The sequence below is a fragment of the Glandiceps talaboti genome, chromosome 15 (assembly GCF_964340395.1).
Source record: "Glandiceps talaboti chromosome 15, keGlaTala1.1, whole genome shotgun sequence".
In the NCBI taxonomy this organism is placed as follows: Eukaryota; Metazoa; Hemichordata; class Enteropneusta; family Spengelidae; genus Glandiceps; species Glandiceps talaboti.
In genome coordinates this window covers 19332834-19348517 of record NC_135563.1, presented here as the reverse complement: position 1 = coordinate 19348517, position 15684 = coordinate 19332834, and the positions used below count along the sequence as shown (strand labels likewise).

The 15684-nt window shown below is 37.1% G+C and overlaps 2 protein-coding genes across 2 annotated transcripts; one reads left to right on the top strand and one right to left on the bottom strand.

Annotated features, from left to right (window-relative positions):
- Window positions 1-1831: 1831 nt before the first annotated feature.
- Window positions 1832-8767, bottom strand: LOC144446616 (putative cytosolic iron-sulfur protein assembly protein CIAO1 homolog). The gene is made up of 6 exons (XM_078136421.1): window positions 8485-8767; window positions 7416-7676; window positions 5425-5519; window positions 3973-4174; window positions 3370-3457; window positions 1832-2966 (listed from the first exon to the last, which is right to left on the bottom strand). Exons 1-6 carry the CDS (start codon window positions 8624-8626, stop codon window positions 2729-2731), a joined length of 1026 nt encoding a protein of 341 aa, XP_077992547.1. The 5' UTR covers window positions 8627-8767; the 3' UTR covers window positions 1832-2728.
- Window positions 8768-10102: 1335 nt separating this feature from the next.
- LOC144446564 (uncharacterized) lies at window positions 10103-15469 on the top strand. Its single transcript, XM_078136357.1, has 4 exons — window positions 10103-10228; window positions 11002-11104; window positions 12105-12161; window positions 12719-15469. Exons 2-4 carry the CDS (start codon window positions 11005-11007, stop codon window positions 15433-15435), a joined length of 2874 nt encoding a protein of 957 aa, XP_077992483.1. The 5' UTR covers window positions 10103-10228; window positions 11002-11004; the 3' UTR covers window positions 15436-15469.
- Window positions 15470-15684: the final 215 nt, after the last annotated feature.

The following is a 15684-nucleotide window of genomic DNA, read 5'->3' as shown; positions in this document are numbered from 1 at the left end:
TGTTTATTTCTTTGGTTTTTACTTGTTTGTGTTTTGTTTGTTTGTTTACTTGTTTGTTTATATTTGTAAACAAAACTAACTGAGTCTGAGCTCCCTGTGATGGAACATCCGAGCAAGCCCTCACTGCGAACTTCGTTCGCTTATATTATCGAAAGAAAGCCCGAACGTCTAGCAGCAAGACTAGCACACACCTAAAAAAATTGATAACCTATAATAATATTGATGCCAGACGATAGCTAATTTTCAAGCCAATATATAAACACAAACACACAACATTCACATAACCCATTAATGCATGTACATATGTACATATACACACAGACACATAAGTACCTATAACATACATAGAAATTGATACACATGCACACACACACACACACACACACACACACACACACACATGCATACATACATAGTTAGTTAGTTATTTTATTCACTGTACTTTTTAAATGTAGATACACAAAACCCAAAGCAATGGTATAGCTAACATAAGGTTAACACATTAAAATAAGTCAATAAGTACCGGTACAGAGGGTCAACCAAAGGCAGATGGCATATAATTATATTACATGTAACAGTTCAGATCTGGAGTCAAAAACACTGAAAATTTAAACACTTCGGATTTATGACAGTGTGTATGGACATTTTCATAAATAGATGGGGACAAGCTATAACAAGCAGTTTGAGATTATCTTTGGTCATAGATTTTAAGAATGTCTGATGAGATTTTGACCATGGCAACAATAAACATACATACATACATACATACATACATACATACATACATACATACATACAGTCATATACAATACATACATACATACATACATACATACATACATACATACATACATACATATACAATACATACATACATACATACATACATACATACATACATACATACATACATACATACATACATACATACATACATACAGAAGAACAGCTGCCAAACCAAATCTTATGACAGCTACAAAGGGACTTCATAAAAAACAAAGTGTTATACAATGTTTATTTTATTCCACATGGTCATTGACAGTAGAATCTTCCATTTGTATATATTAATTTGATAGCAAACAATGAATTTACTGCTGGAAAACCATGTATGTCAAGTAAGCTAAGCTGTTGTCAGTGGAATACACGGTTCCAAATGATCAAATAGAGCCACAGAATGGAGATTAGGATTAAAGTTATCTGTACTTTCAGAATTATCTATATCACACCACTGCAACAGAAATATGTACTATACCAAACCATCCCTTCACCAGTATACACAAGCCCCAAATCAGGTGCAAACTTTATTCAGTATGCCTGAAACCCAACTCAGGGACATTCCACTCTCAACTCCATTTGATTTGGGAAACCTGATGAGAAGTGGAAATTTGATTAAACATGACTAGATTTCCATACACTGTACCACAATTTGGGTTGGTTAACAGTCTACAGAATACAGTAGTTGATTTACCTGCTTATTACGTACATGTATAACAAAAACACCATTAGCGTATCTCTTGCCTGGTGATATCTCTATCCATTAAGGTTGCTAGTTAGAATGAAAGATATGTTTATATTTGCAGATCAATGTACAAGGCAGTGATGAATAAATGTCAACTGATGATAGAAAACAGATGCACAGTTGTGATTGCAAAGAATAAATTAGGGATAGACCAGGAATATAGGTCACCCCTCTACTTGACTCACACACGTAGTGGTCACCATTAGTGGATACTGTTCTGCACTTGTCCAATGTACAATATATCAAGAATTGTAGGACACAGATAAAGTTCAGGAGTAATTCTTTTTATTCCTCTAATAATAATAATGTTGGTTTTTATATAGCGCTTTCCCACTTTGTACTTAAAGCGCTTTACAATTATTACCCCTGTCACGGATCTATAGTGGCACAACAGCCCTTTATACTTCAACTCCCTGGGGAGCATACAATCGATTGCAGCCTTTATAAGTGCATAGGGTTAAAGTATTCACATTGCAACCTCTATCCTACCAGGTCCTTAATCATACAGCTGAGTGGACTGAGGCACAGTCATGGTTTAAATCTTGCTAAAGGACTCTAGCCATTCAAAGAAAAAACGGCAGCGGTGGGGTTTGAACCTGCCACCTCTATCTCCATAATCTGATAAAATTTATGTTCAAGTATTCAAGAATTCAGTGATTTTCCCATTTCCAATAATCATGTGATTCCGACTATAATATCTGTTGTCATCATCACTTGAACTCCTTACTTTAATAACTGTATATATCAGAATTCCTAAATAGTTGAATTGTGCAAGCTATCATTATCCAACCACAAATTGACCAATCATGGAGTTCCTTTCACATGATTCATCATGTCACATGATTTGCCAACATGGCTGTCTTTAACATCAAAATTTAAATTTAAAGAAGTTGAATATTTCTTCTTCATAAAGACACTGACACACCTGATGCAAAAATCATCCAGTGCTATTTGGGCAATATTTGAGCATCACAGAATCAACTAGTTATGGACATTGCCATTTCTAAAACTAGTAGATCCAATGCACCCAATTTGGGCATTGAGTTGTCGATAACAGCTAATCAGGATAAATGTTTGGGGCATACGAACATATACATCCATCAAAATAAGGAATTCAAGGGACAAGAACAAACGTTTCTGTAATTGGCATCCCTTGTTTATTCAATATGTGTATCTCCATGGTTTGATAAAATTCAGCTTCAAGTGTTTTCATCCATCCTTAAATCTCCATAATTTGATACAGTTATCATCACCACATGAAGCCAATAATCCACTTTCTGTTGGATTCCATACAACAGAATTTACATCATCATCATGAGCCTTTTTCAAAGTCACTGCCAAGTCAAATGATGGCTGATTACGCCGATCATTTACAGTTATGTCTTCTTTGAATATGCAAATTCCATCATCACCTGATGCTGTTGCTATGATACCTGTTAAGTGACACCTGAGAGCAAAGAAGATGATGAAATAAGTTATCAAAATAAGGAGATTTCTTCTTCCGAGAAAGTTAATGATTACAATCGGTATTTTGCTAATATTTACAACACCAGTAGCAGAGACAAGGAATTAATTATTTAATTACACTTTCCAGAAAAATCATGATGATAATAATCTTAGATATAAATGATGACGAGACTTGACATCATGCATAGCTAAAAACTCCCTGTATTGATTTAAGTTTTTGCTAAAGGTGATTTTCATTTCTAGCCGGTGTCATCATTAAGATAAGTAACAAACATATATTGTGCCCTGGGTTCTTTGCTTTTAGGGTTATTTTAAAAACATTTGTAAAAGCAGGAGTACAAATGGTAGAAGTTTTCACAACTATAGACAACATCAAGACTTACCATGCAATATCATAGATGGGTCTCTCATGATAACCTTGTATTGTACATACACATTTCCATGTTGAACATCCATTGGATGTAGGAACCCCTAAAATTAGAACGATTGGAAAAAAGAAGGAATATCATTCCTAAGGAATCTGGACTTTTATTTGAGATTCATTTACTTTAAATCAGACAAACTGATACAATCATGTTTGAACTGCTTTGACTATACTCTCTTACTGAAATCTGAAGTGAAAGCAATTTTTCAACAAAATTAGACAAACACACAATGCTCTGATTCTGTGACATTGTAATTCTACAAAAACAATATTTGACATAACTTCATCTGAATCCTCATCCTAATCCTAATCCTGGGAATTTAGTCAACAGTCAATGTTTTAAAAGCAAGAGTAAAGCATGTAGTCTTTCTTCAATCTGACCAACAACTTCTTGTATATGATCATAACATGTATCGGATGAATTGAAACATAGCAATTATTTTAAACTTGCTGTTCTAAAGTGACAATATTTCACTATCTACTAAACTTCTTGCAGACAACAGCAGTTTGAATTTCACAAATCTGTGTCAAGTTTCAGACTTGTAAAATACAAAGAACTTACCTTCTTGGTTACCAGGCTGGTATTCCTGCCACACCTTTACAGTTTTATCAGCACTGCACGATGCAAGTCTTTCTCCAGTTTTATCAAAACTCAAACTCCAAACTATTGAATCATGACCTTTCATCGTAGCAAAACAACTCCAGTCATCTTCCTCTTCATGTAAAAGATTTATGATGTCATCATAACCAGCTGATGCTAAAACCTAGATAAAAATAAAATACCAAAACATGATGAATGAGTATTAGGATATCTTGGAAAAGAAGACTTTCTAGGAAAGTAAAATTTTTCACTTACATGTTAAACAGAAAGATATGTACTGACCCTTTTCTTTTTGTGACTAAAGTTTACCTGTAGTCAGTAAGTTATGCCATGTAAGGGCGCCCTCACACATGGGCCAACCAACCCATTTGCAGGAGCATGGCCATTGAGAGCAGTGCAGCACAATGTATATTACTGTCTAATAACAACTGTGTTTTACTGACTAAATTTGGATGGGGATTTATCAATCCTTCTTTTTCATGGTCACCAGTATACAATAAGTTGATTCTTTCTTTTTTCCTTTCATGTGTAAAAATGTATCTGTTCATGATTGCATCTCTGTACTGTAATTGAGTGTTTTGGAACTACACAAGTACTTCAGAAGTTCAGATTTTGTATTTTGTCTAAATAATTTGACAACTGTGTATTTACAGGGGATGTACATTACTACTCAGCGACCTCTAATCTAAATTAGTCTTTTTTGTCTATTTTTTCTGTGTTTTTGTGATTTTTTTTTTAGTGTATGAGCTGGTTCTCGAAATAAATCATTATTATTATTATTATTATTATTATTATTATTATTATTATTATTATTATTATTATTATAATCCCCTTTCTTGGTATTCTGTACTGATTTATCATTATAATGTTGTTATTTATTTAAATTTCTAAATAGACAAATATTGAACATTATATACCCAAAATTTAAATATTAAAATGACAAGATACTGCTACAGTCATATTCATAAATTGAAAATATAGTAAATCTTATGTATGCATACCTATTGCTAAACTTAGGTGGTCAATGTACATCATCTCTATCAGAGTACGCTTTGTTTATTCATCACAGATTCCAATAGGAAACTTGCAATCCAGACTGAGCATGCTCAGACACAAAGGACAATGAGATTTTCTGTGGTTACTGTAATACCTAATCTGGAGCTACTGATAAAATAAATCTCGAACAGTGCTCAGGGTGACTATGAATTGATCAAATGTGGTTAAAAACAATGTAACATTATTGTTTACATTACTATTTGATTTGTATTTATCATCACATTTCCCATGATGCAACATTCAACATGGCAGGTTTGCAAGTTCCCTATCAAAGTTATGGTTCAAGGCACTGTATCACTGTATCACTGATCCCTCTCACACTGAAGTACCTAATGTTTTAGAAAAGACACTGCGTACCTCTTTAGAAGGATGCCACACAACACTTTTGACATCTTGAGTGTGTATTTCATGTTGAACACTTGCACATTCATAGTCTTCATCATCATGGTCCACTGAAAAGTTAAAACAGAATTTGTCATAAATACAGGGTATAATTTTGATCAATTCTCACTACCCCACTGTCAGGTAGTACCTGTACAATGTAGTTACATGTTTAAAACAGAGTATGAATACTTGGTATAATCGCTTGTAACAATGTCAGCTCAGAAACTTAGCTATCTTGCTTGACAATGTCAGCCAGTTGAGTCAGTACGTCAAGTCAGATAGCCAAGTTTCTGGGCTATACTGTCAAGCCAGTATGACAAGTCAGATAGCCAAGTCTCTGGGCTATACTGTCAAACCAGTATGTCAAGTCAGATAGCCAAGTTTCTGGGCTATACTGTCAAACCAGTATGTCAAGTCAGATAGCCAAATCTCTGGACTATACTGTCAAACCAGTATGTCAAGTCAGATAGCCATGTTTCTGGGCTATACTGTCAAGCCAGTATGTCAAGTCAGATAGCCAAGTCTCTGGGCTATACTGTCAAGCCAGTATGTCAAGTCAGATAGCCAAGTCTCTGGGCTATACTGTCAAACCAGTATGTCAAGTCAGATAGCCATGTTTCTGGGCTATACTGTCAAGCCAGTATGTCAAGTCAGATAGCCAAGTCTCTGGGCTATACTGTCAAACCAGTATGTCAAGTCAGATAGCCAAATCTCTGGACTATACTGTCAAACCAGTATGTCAAGTCAGATAGCCATGTTTCTGGGCTATACTGTCAAGCCAGTATGTCAAGTCAGATAGCCAAGTTTCTGGGCTATACTGTCAAGCCAGTATGTCAAGTCAGATAGCCAAGTTTCTGGGCTATACTGTCAAACCAGTATGTCAAGTCAGATAGCCAAATCTCTGGACTATACTGTCAAACCAGTATGTCAAGTCAGATAGCCATGTTTCTGGGCTATACTGTCAAGCCAGTATGTCAAGTCAGATAGCCAAGTCTCTGGGCTATACTGTCAAGCCAGTATGTCAAGTCAGATAGCCAAGTCTCTGGGCTATACTGTCAAACCAGTATGTCAAGTCAGATAGCCAAGTCTCTGGGCTATACTGTCAAGCCAGTATGTCAAGTCAGATAGCCAAGTCTCTGGGCTATACTGTCAAACCAGTATGTCAAGTCAGATAGTCAAGTCTCTGGGCTATACTGTCAAACCAGTATGTCAAGTCAGATAGCCAAATCTCTGGACTATACTGTCAAGCCAGTATATCAAGTCAGATAGCCAAGTCTCTGGGCTATACTGTCAAGCCAGTATGTCAAGTCAGATAGCCAAGTCTCTGGGCTATACTGTCAAACCAGTATGTCAAGTCAGATAGCCAAGTCTCTGGACTATACTGTCAAGCCAGTATATCAAGTCAGATAGCCAAGTCTCTGGACTATACTGTCAAGCCAGTATATCAAGTCAGATAGCCAAGTCTCTGGGCTATACTGTCAAGCCAGTATATCAAGTCAGATAGCCAAGTCTCTGGGCTATACTGTCAAGCCAGTATGTTAAGTCAGATACAAGTAGGTAAGTCTCCGACTACAAACAATAATGATGTATATTTAAGTAATTTGTCAATGAGTACTGTTTGTGTCTACTGTACTTACTATGGTAATAATACTAAACAAGCAACTCTTTGCTGTCAGAATAAGATAACCCCTTTTGTAATTATCATGCTACTTTCGGAAAACTAGTGTCCTGATGATTAGGAGCAACATACTATAAAATAAATCATTCACTTTTCTCATTTGAATTTTACAAGATTTTCAACTCCCCTCACCCTGTGTTTTGCTTTTAATTTAATGATATGCCAGCATTTTTATCAAACGTAGTCTTCACTTATTGTTATTTCATGTCATTTGCATAATTGTTACAACTACTGGAGCTCAAATAACCAGGTTATTTACATTGTTTACATATAAGAAACAACTTACCTTCCCACACCCACACAGTTTTATCTCGACCACATGTAGCAAGCAGAGATCCTGAAGCTGACCAACTCACAGACTTGACTTCAGTTTCATGTCCCTCTAATGTTGCAGTACATTCAAATTCACCACTTGCTTTGCTCCAAATACATGTGGTGCCATCAAAGCTGCAAGATGCCAGGAAATTACCACAAGGTGACCAAGCCACTGACCTTATTGAACGTTGATGGCCCTCTGCTAAAATTGTCTTACAAACCCAATTAGAACCTGTGGAAAGTAAAGGGTACATGTATGATTAGCTGTAATAATTGTAGCCTTTGCTGTGATTTTGAGGGTTTTTTCTTTGGTTTTTGTGCTTTTCTTATTCCGATGTTTAACTGGAAGCAAACGCTACAATTCCTGCTGGGCAAACTCAAATAGACGAGATCATGTTGAAAATGTGAGTGAGATGTCAGCATACTATCCACACAACTTTGTGAATCAGATCTGAATTGCTTCCATTTAATTGTGTTTACATTACAGGAATTGTAGCATTTGCTTCAAGTTAAACATCAGAATGAAAAAAAAACCCACAAAAACAGAACAAAAAAATCCTCAAAATCACAGCAAATGCTACAATTATTGCAGCTACATGTATGATGTACATATGGTAGTGCAAAGATAATAATAATCATAATAATGATTAATTTCGAGAACCAGCTCATACACTTCAAAAATTTCACAAAAACATACAGAAAAAAAAGGTAACAAACAAACAAACCAACCAACAGCAAGTGGTAATGTGGTAATGTAATGCTACCCATTTTGTGGTCTATTTATATTGACGTTGATGCTTTGATGGATCCTTACTCAGAGCATGGATGTAAGGGAGATAGTCACATAGCATCACACTGACCACACTATTAAATGTACATCCTTGGATGGATTCAGTGAGAGGTCCCACTTTGCAATACGCAAGATCTAGATCTACAAATCCTATGTTACATAACATTCATTGATATTCTTCAGGGTCCTTGCTATTTGTTTGGTCAAAGTCATTTATAGAGATCATATGCACAGCTGTAAGCTCACTTACCCTCCTTGCCCCAAATTCGTATTGTTTTGTCCCCTCCGCCACTACATGATGCGAGCAATGTACCCTTTGGGTTCCACGCAACCTGCCAAACGCGATCTTGGTGACCAAGTAATGTTGCTTCTTGCTCTAGTTTACAAGCCATTTTTCAAAATTTAAGAATTTCGGGTGAATCAATAAAATCGCTGAAATATTAAGACTAGTAATCCGCGACAGGAACTTGTGCACTTGGAGGACGGACGGGTTATTATGTACAGAAAGTTGGTGTGTGCACGTTCCTGGGGGCTGCCATTTTGATCTGATTTAAGCTAGTAGTACCAGTTTCGTTTATTTATCTATTTTGATTTATCCTTCATAAGTCAAATTTTGAAGAATTTAAGTCATAAAAATAAATTTATAATTTATTGTATTTTATTCATATAGAAACAATTAGTGAGTTATGTAATATTAAGTGTAAATGCACTCGAATAAAGCAACTCGAACATACGCAATTTGATCAGGCATTCTGCCGTGCCAGCGCCCTCAAAGTTTAGTATGGTTATTGCATATCATCAGTCCATACAATATCGGGAGATGTCGAGCCGTGGATAATAAAATAAATACGCTCTCCAAGTAGTTCAAAGTGACATTTTCTCAGCAAATAAATAAGATAAATAAATAAGTAAATTCACTTTTAAACTTATTAAGTAATACAAGCATTATAACAGCTCGTCTACTTTTTTGCAAAAAGGACTATTTCGGTAGGCCCGAAGGCCATCAAATCGTTTATAGCTCACTTTACATTTGTAATTGTAACACCTGGCTTTAGTGTAGCAAGTGATGCGCCAGAAAGTGGAATACAACGACAATTTGATTAAAACCTGATGTAGGAATACGGCTCAATTCCTTTTACAGGTAGTATTTACCCCTTTTCATTCGTCACAGTATGTTGTTGTTGTTGTTGTTGTTGTTGTTGTTGTTGTTGTTGTTGTTGTTGTTGTTGTTGTCTTTTTGATTTTGTAGTTCTGGGTGTGATCTTTTTATCAGATTGAATACTATGAATACCTTTTCAATATGCAGCCATAATTACACCCAAACACGTAACAACTCATCTCGTGCCCCTTGAACATAGTGTAGCTGGTGTCTACCAAACTTGAATGAGACTTTGCAACAGTTATAATATTATTGCTTGCCTTCCTGTACACATCACCAATTGTTTATCGTCTTGAAACGACACCACCACGCATCGATGCGACAAATGGAACGCCAAATGACTGTTTCTGAAACTTGGCTCGCGCAGGATTTCTGCTTGTTAGGCCAAGTCACTGTAGTGGTAGCTGTTGTGGTACCCAGTTTCTAAAACACGAGTGTGTTATTCAGAAATTAGCTAGACTTAATTACATGTCAAGACTTCATTCTTACTTGATTATATGGTATCACATTTAAGTCTCAAGTCTGGCTTTTAACTAAAACGTGTATTTGAGCTAGTACCAGTGATAACCAGAAAAGTTGCAAGATGTTACATGTGGACGTGGCATTACATGTAAATGTCCTGGGTCATTGCATAGGCTTGGAATGTATCAAAGCTAGCTAGGGTCAAATCAAGGACAGTGGTAATTGGTATGGTGATTTCTGTGGCATACAATGACGTCACTGGCAGATTTACTTCCCTTAAAAAGTTTAGTAGAACGAACCACGTTAACGTTGTTCTTTGCTCGAGATTTGAAGTGTCACAGAGTTCCTGAAACTCACTCTACGATATAGAGAGGTATGAATTATTCAACTATCTTTAATAATCTGGTAACAGCTAACCGGGTATCCGTCTGACTTTTATCCACAGACAAGAAACTTCCTTGTCCGTACCGTATTTGAATATGTAAAGACACAGACAATGAAATACATTCCTTGCCTGAGCTAACGGATATATATTCCTAATTATATTACAGGCGAGGTTAGTTGGGACAGGATTCTGACATTGTCAAATTATCCTTCCTTTCTCCGGAGAAAGGAAGAGGGGTTATTAGAATCGGGCTACTAAACCAAGGGGAACAATCGAGTTCATGAAAATGTGTATCCTTCGCATTCAAATGCAAATACTCTATCTGTACCACGGAAGTATCACGCACCTCCATTTCTATACATACATACTGGGCATTACTTCCTTGTCTGTGACCATAGCTATTTCGGTCAAATTTCCGACTCCAACTATACTAATAGTATATCTTAGTATATATCACAAGTGCAACGTTATAGAAGTACTAGTGTGTTGTGTCATATTTCAACAGGGAGAGGGTCATGTTTTACAGAAAGGGAATTGAGGGAGGACTACTTTTTAGTATGACGGAATCGGGGGAGGGTAATATTTTATGCAACAGCCCGGGTGTGTATGACCCCCCCTGTAATTACTGAAGCTCCCTAATACTAGTAATAAGGTTTATCCTAGTGTTTACATTTTAAACATATTTTCAAAGCACAGGGTTTACCTCTAGTTGACCTCTGGGTGAAAACCTAGCACCTAACCAATCACATTTCTCTATTCAGAGGATGTCCAAAGATGGCCCTGGTCATAATGTAGCTCTAAGGGGTGACAACAACACAGTCATAATAACTGGTTCCTTAGCAGAAATATCGATAGGGGAAAGTGGTAAGTCAGAGACTTATGTTCTAGTACTTATTCATTTATTGTTATCTCAGCTCAGTCAAAAAGGAAATTAAAAAACCGACACAATCATTGAACGACAACACAAAAGCCTTAATATTTACATTTGAGTCTTCTAGTAGTAAGGGGTAGACCATTTGATATCCGGGGGGGGGAGGGGGCCCCTGGAAGATTGGTGGAGGGTCATTATTTTTTTCCCACCTGCTTGCCTGTGAATTATTTTTTTTCTCCTTCGCCTATGCTGGCAACTTTTTTTTCTTTCCTTCTTTGAGATATCCGAATTTATTTTACATCAATGTTGAACACCTACTTTTGTTGCCACAATTTTCTGTTTGGTTTTCGCACATGGTAATACAGAGAGTAAAACGATGCTGTTCTATCACACAGATTATATTTAGAAAACTACATATTTCAATACATGTTTGATTTTCAATTAAATAAACATCATTGACAGTTTTTATGCCATGGCCATGGTATGATGACACACTGAAATTGCAAATGGGAAACTTGATTGGTGAGCTCAAACATTCAGACAGACCGGTCAGTTTCTCCAGCCTGGGGGGCATTTGGCATCTTTTTTTCCCGAAATCTTCCAAACCCCCCCCCCCAGGATATCAAATGGTCCACCCCTAATACAGTTCTTACTGGGTCAAAACTTACCACATACGAGACTTTGGTAGCTATGCTAGGAGTAGCATTTCAAAATGCGTGAGAAGTGTCTGAATTGTTAGTTTAATAGTGATTTTACTGGTAGACCAGCCGATCATTATATTTACAATGGAATGTGGTTCTTGAATTTTCATTGTATATGTTGTAATAGAAGGACAATGTAATGCCACACTGTGTATATAGACGAAATATGCAACTTTTCAGAACAACTGATTTGAACGCAAGCAAACGCGTGTGAAGACAGTGACACACCTGATGGTATATTCCTTTTCTTATAGCTTATCTTTACCTTTTGTTATATTTTTTGTTTGTGTAGCAAAGCAGAGAAAACAGCCATCTACATCAGGAGCCTGTCAAACAGCCAACGAGGAAGGTAAATACAGAAAATATGAAATATGCACCACACTAGTATAAGCTTAGTAACTTGTAAAAGTCATCTTGAAGTCATTTATTGTTTCTTGTGCCTGACTTGAGACCGTCAATTTTGGTGTACATATAGCTAGGAAAATGAGGTGAGTAGTGTTTAAGACTAGTTGTCCATGCACCACGTGTGACAGAAAAAATAATTTAAGCCTGAATTATCAGATAGATACACCATAATACTTTGCGAGTACAGATGTTGTCTAGCCTCGGAGTCGGTATAAGGCTAGATCGTACGGTGGCCCACATGTACGGTGGCCCATAGAGAACACAGGAACAATAAATTTGTGGAATAAATAATTTATTTTTGAGAGCGAAATATTTAATACAAGGATAAACTTTGCTTTCATAGGACAAGACTCAAAAATCTATTATTTATTTCACAAATCTAGTGTTCCTGTAGCTGTGTCTCACATGGGCTACCGTAAAATAATGCCAGGATGTTCTCTTCATATTTCTTGAAAGACATCCACTGGTGTGTTTGACATTCGTCCTCCTTCCATACCTTAGAACTTGAAGATGCTGCTGTTGAAATTTGTCAAGAGACTCTTAAAGAGCTGTACAGAGACAAGATGAGCTGGGTTGAGCCTGTACCTTGGTGTGATGCAGGATTCCAGATACAGCTGGCTGATGTATACACACAGCTAGAACTTATCGAGAGGTCTAGGAGGGGAGTAGTGAGTGTAGGGGCAAATTTTCGTGACAGCTTATCTTCTCCTAGGCCACCACATCGCATACTAGTAGAGGGGGAGGCAGGCATGGGTAAGAGTACCTTCTGCAGGAAAATTTCATTAGATTGGGCACTAGGATCTGAGCCTGTACTACAGAAGTATAAGTTGTTATTTGCTTTAGAATTAAGACAAATAACTACCAGTGGTATGTTATTAGATTGTATATTCGACCAACTGCTCACAGACGATTTAGGGATTAACAGGCAGCATTTAGAAAATTACATTAAGAACAATCAAGAGAACATATTAATACTTCTGGATGGTGCAGATGAATTAAAAGACTCCTTGAAAGATGATGTGTTTAGATTAATAAGAAGTAAAGTGTTACCTAAAGCTACCATAGTTGTGACCACTCGGCCAATAGGACGGCCAGATCTGATTAAATTTGTGGACCAACACTACATCATCAAGGGGTTTTCTCAGGAAAGTATAGCGGTATATGTTCACAAGTTTTTCCAGTATGATGCCTCAAAAGCTGAGTCATTGATTGAGAAGATAAGAAATGAGGAAACTATCGAAAACTTGGCAATGAACCCCCTTCTTGCTGTATTGTTGTGTGTACTATGGGAGGATAACAGTAACTATTTGCCGAATAGACTCTGTGATTTGAATAATCAGCTCGTATGGTGCATCTTTAAAAGATATTGTGCGAAACACAATATTTCTCTTCAATCTCAGAAACATTTCCCACAAAAATACAAAGAATATTTCATGAAATTAGGGGAAATGGCGTACGAAGGATTGAAAGAAATGAAGGTAAGGTTTGATGTAGACGATTTGCTGAAATATGATATCCCTAAAGAACTCCTTAACATGGGATTTCTTAATCAAGAGTATAGCGGTGCTCGCATACAGAATGTCAAATTCTGGGTGTTTTTGCATAAAAGTTTCCAAGAATTCATAGCTGCCTATTATTTGCATGAAAGTGGACAGAGTGGGGATGAAGCAACAATAAGGCAACTGATAGAAAACAAAGACCTCCACATGGTTTGTTTGTATATATGTGGTCTTCTAAAGAAACTGGGGACAGTGGTCTTTGAAGTTTTCTATGACATTCTAAAACAGACGACAACATATGACATACAGCACTTCTCGTTTCTGGTAGAGTTGGCAATCGCTTGTCTCAATGAGTCAGATGCTAGTGACATTGGTGTGAAATATATCGCGTCGGCGGTGATCCGTAAAAACGCTCTAAATATTTACCGACCACACTGTACGCCACAGTTTATGCGAGGCCTTACAATGCTCCTGAACCACTATTCTGAAATGGGTGATATTGATGACAAGGTTAAGCTGACGTCACTGCAACTCATTTACACCGTCTCTGCATATTACGTAGCTCATGATGAGTTTTTCAATGCTTTGGCAAAGTGTAAACATCTACAGCGTCTTCGTTTGTTGATTTATGATTCCTTTGCCGGGCATTTGATGAATATGCTCAAGAAAAACCGCGCAGTGAATTATTTGGGGCTTGTAGTGGTACACAGACTTAGTGTACGCAGTGCCATATCTTCTTTCTATGACGAAATCGCTGATATCTCAAACATAGAATACCTTACTCTTTCTCTGTACGATAAAACACAATATGATAATATTGACAAGTTTCACAAAGAACAAGGAGAGACAATACAAAACGGATTCAAAATCAGTGACAACCTCCGATGTTTATCTCTGTTTGGGTCTTACCGAACCGAAGTTTTGTTCGTTGAAGTTGCAGATCAAATCATTCAAAGTCACCTTAGATCATTCAGTACTATATTCACATCAAACGGAATGTTGACAGAGAGACGTAATTGCTTAGCTAATATCCTTGCAAAGAACAAAACAATTACTAAGCTGATTTTTAATTCCGAAGTGTGTCACGATGGGGGCGACCAACCCTCATTTACGACTCAAACCTCGCATGGATTGCAGAGCAAAAAAGTTATCTATGCACAGGTATCAACGACGGAAAGCAATATGGCGTCTAACGAGTTTCACAACGCAGTGAGACAGAGTAACCATTTGAAATACGTTTGCATTATGCATTGGGGGAGTGATCAAGATCTTGAAGCATTTTTCAAATGTTTATCGAAAAATCTGAGTATTGAGTTCCTGGTCATGTTTGTTGGATCATGGCCAATTGAAATAGCCACTACAGTGTTGAGAATGATCGGGGAAAACCGGTCTTTAAAGGTCTTTGCAATTATAAGTGAGAATGAAGTTCTCGTCCATGAAGCAAATCTTGTTCCAAGCACATACCGCTCATGTGAGATAGGAACGGTTGTTCCAAATACGGAAGAACCACTACTTCTTGCTCCTGGCTTTTCGAACTGGGACCAATGGGAAGGGTGGTTCCGAGACATCACAACCTTCGAAAGCCAATCGAAGTCCCCTTCAGAAAAAGAAGTCGAAAATTTCGCTAAAAGTCAACTTCTTTTTAAAGTTCTGCCTCCCTTGAAGGAGTTGGGATATCATATTAAGGCGTGGTGTTGTAACCATGAGCAACAACCATAATAGTGACGTATTCGGCAAATTGATACTTTGAACCGGGAGTGGGGGTGGGGGTGGGGGTGGGGGTGGGGGTGGTAGGAACATAAAGACTGAAGTTTCGCATTGACAGGAAAACTTAGGATGTGCTCTCATGCTTATTTTTGTACATCATAATCACAGGTTTTTACATGATGAATGGAAGGAAATATATTTATGTGAGCTTATACAAGACGACCAAAGATTCAAAATTTATCAAATTTTGAATCTTTGGTC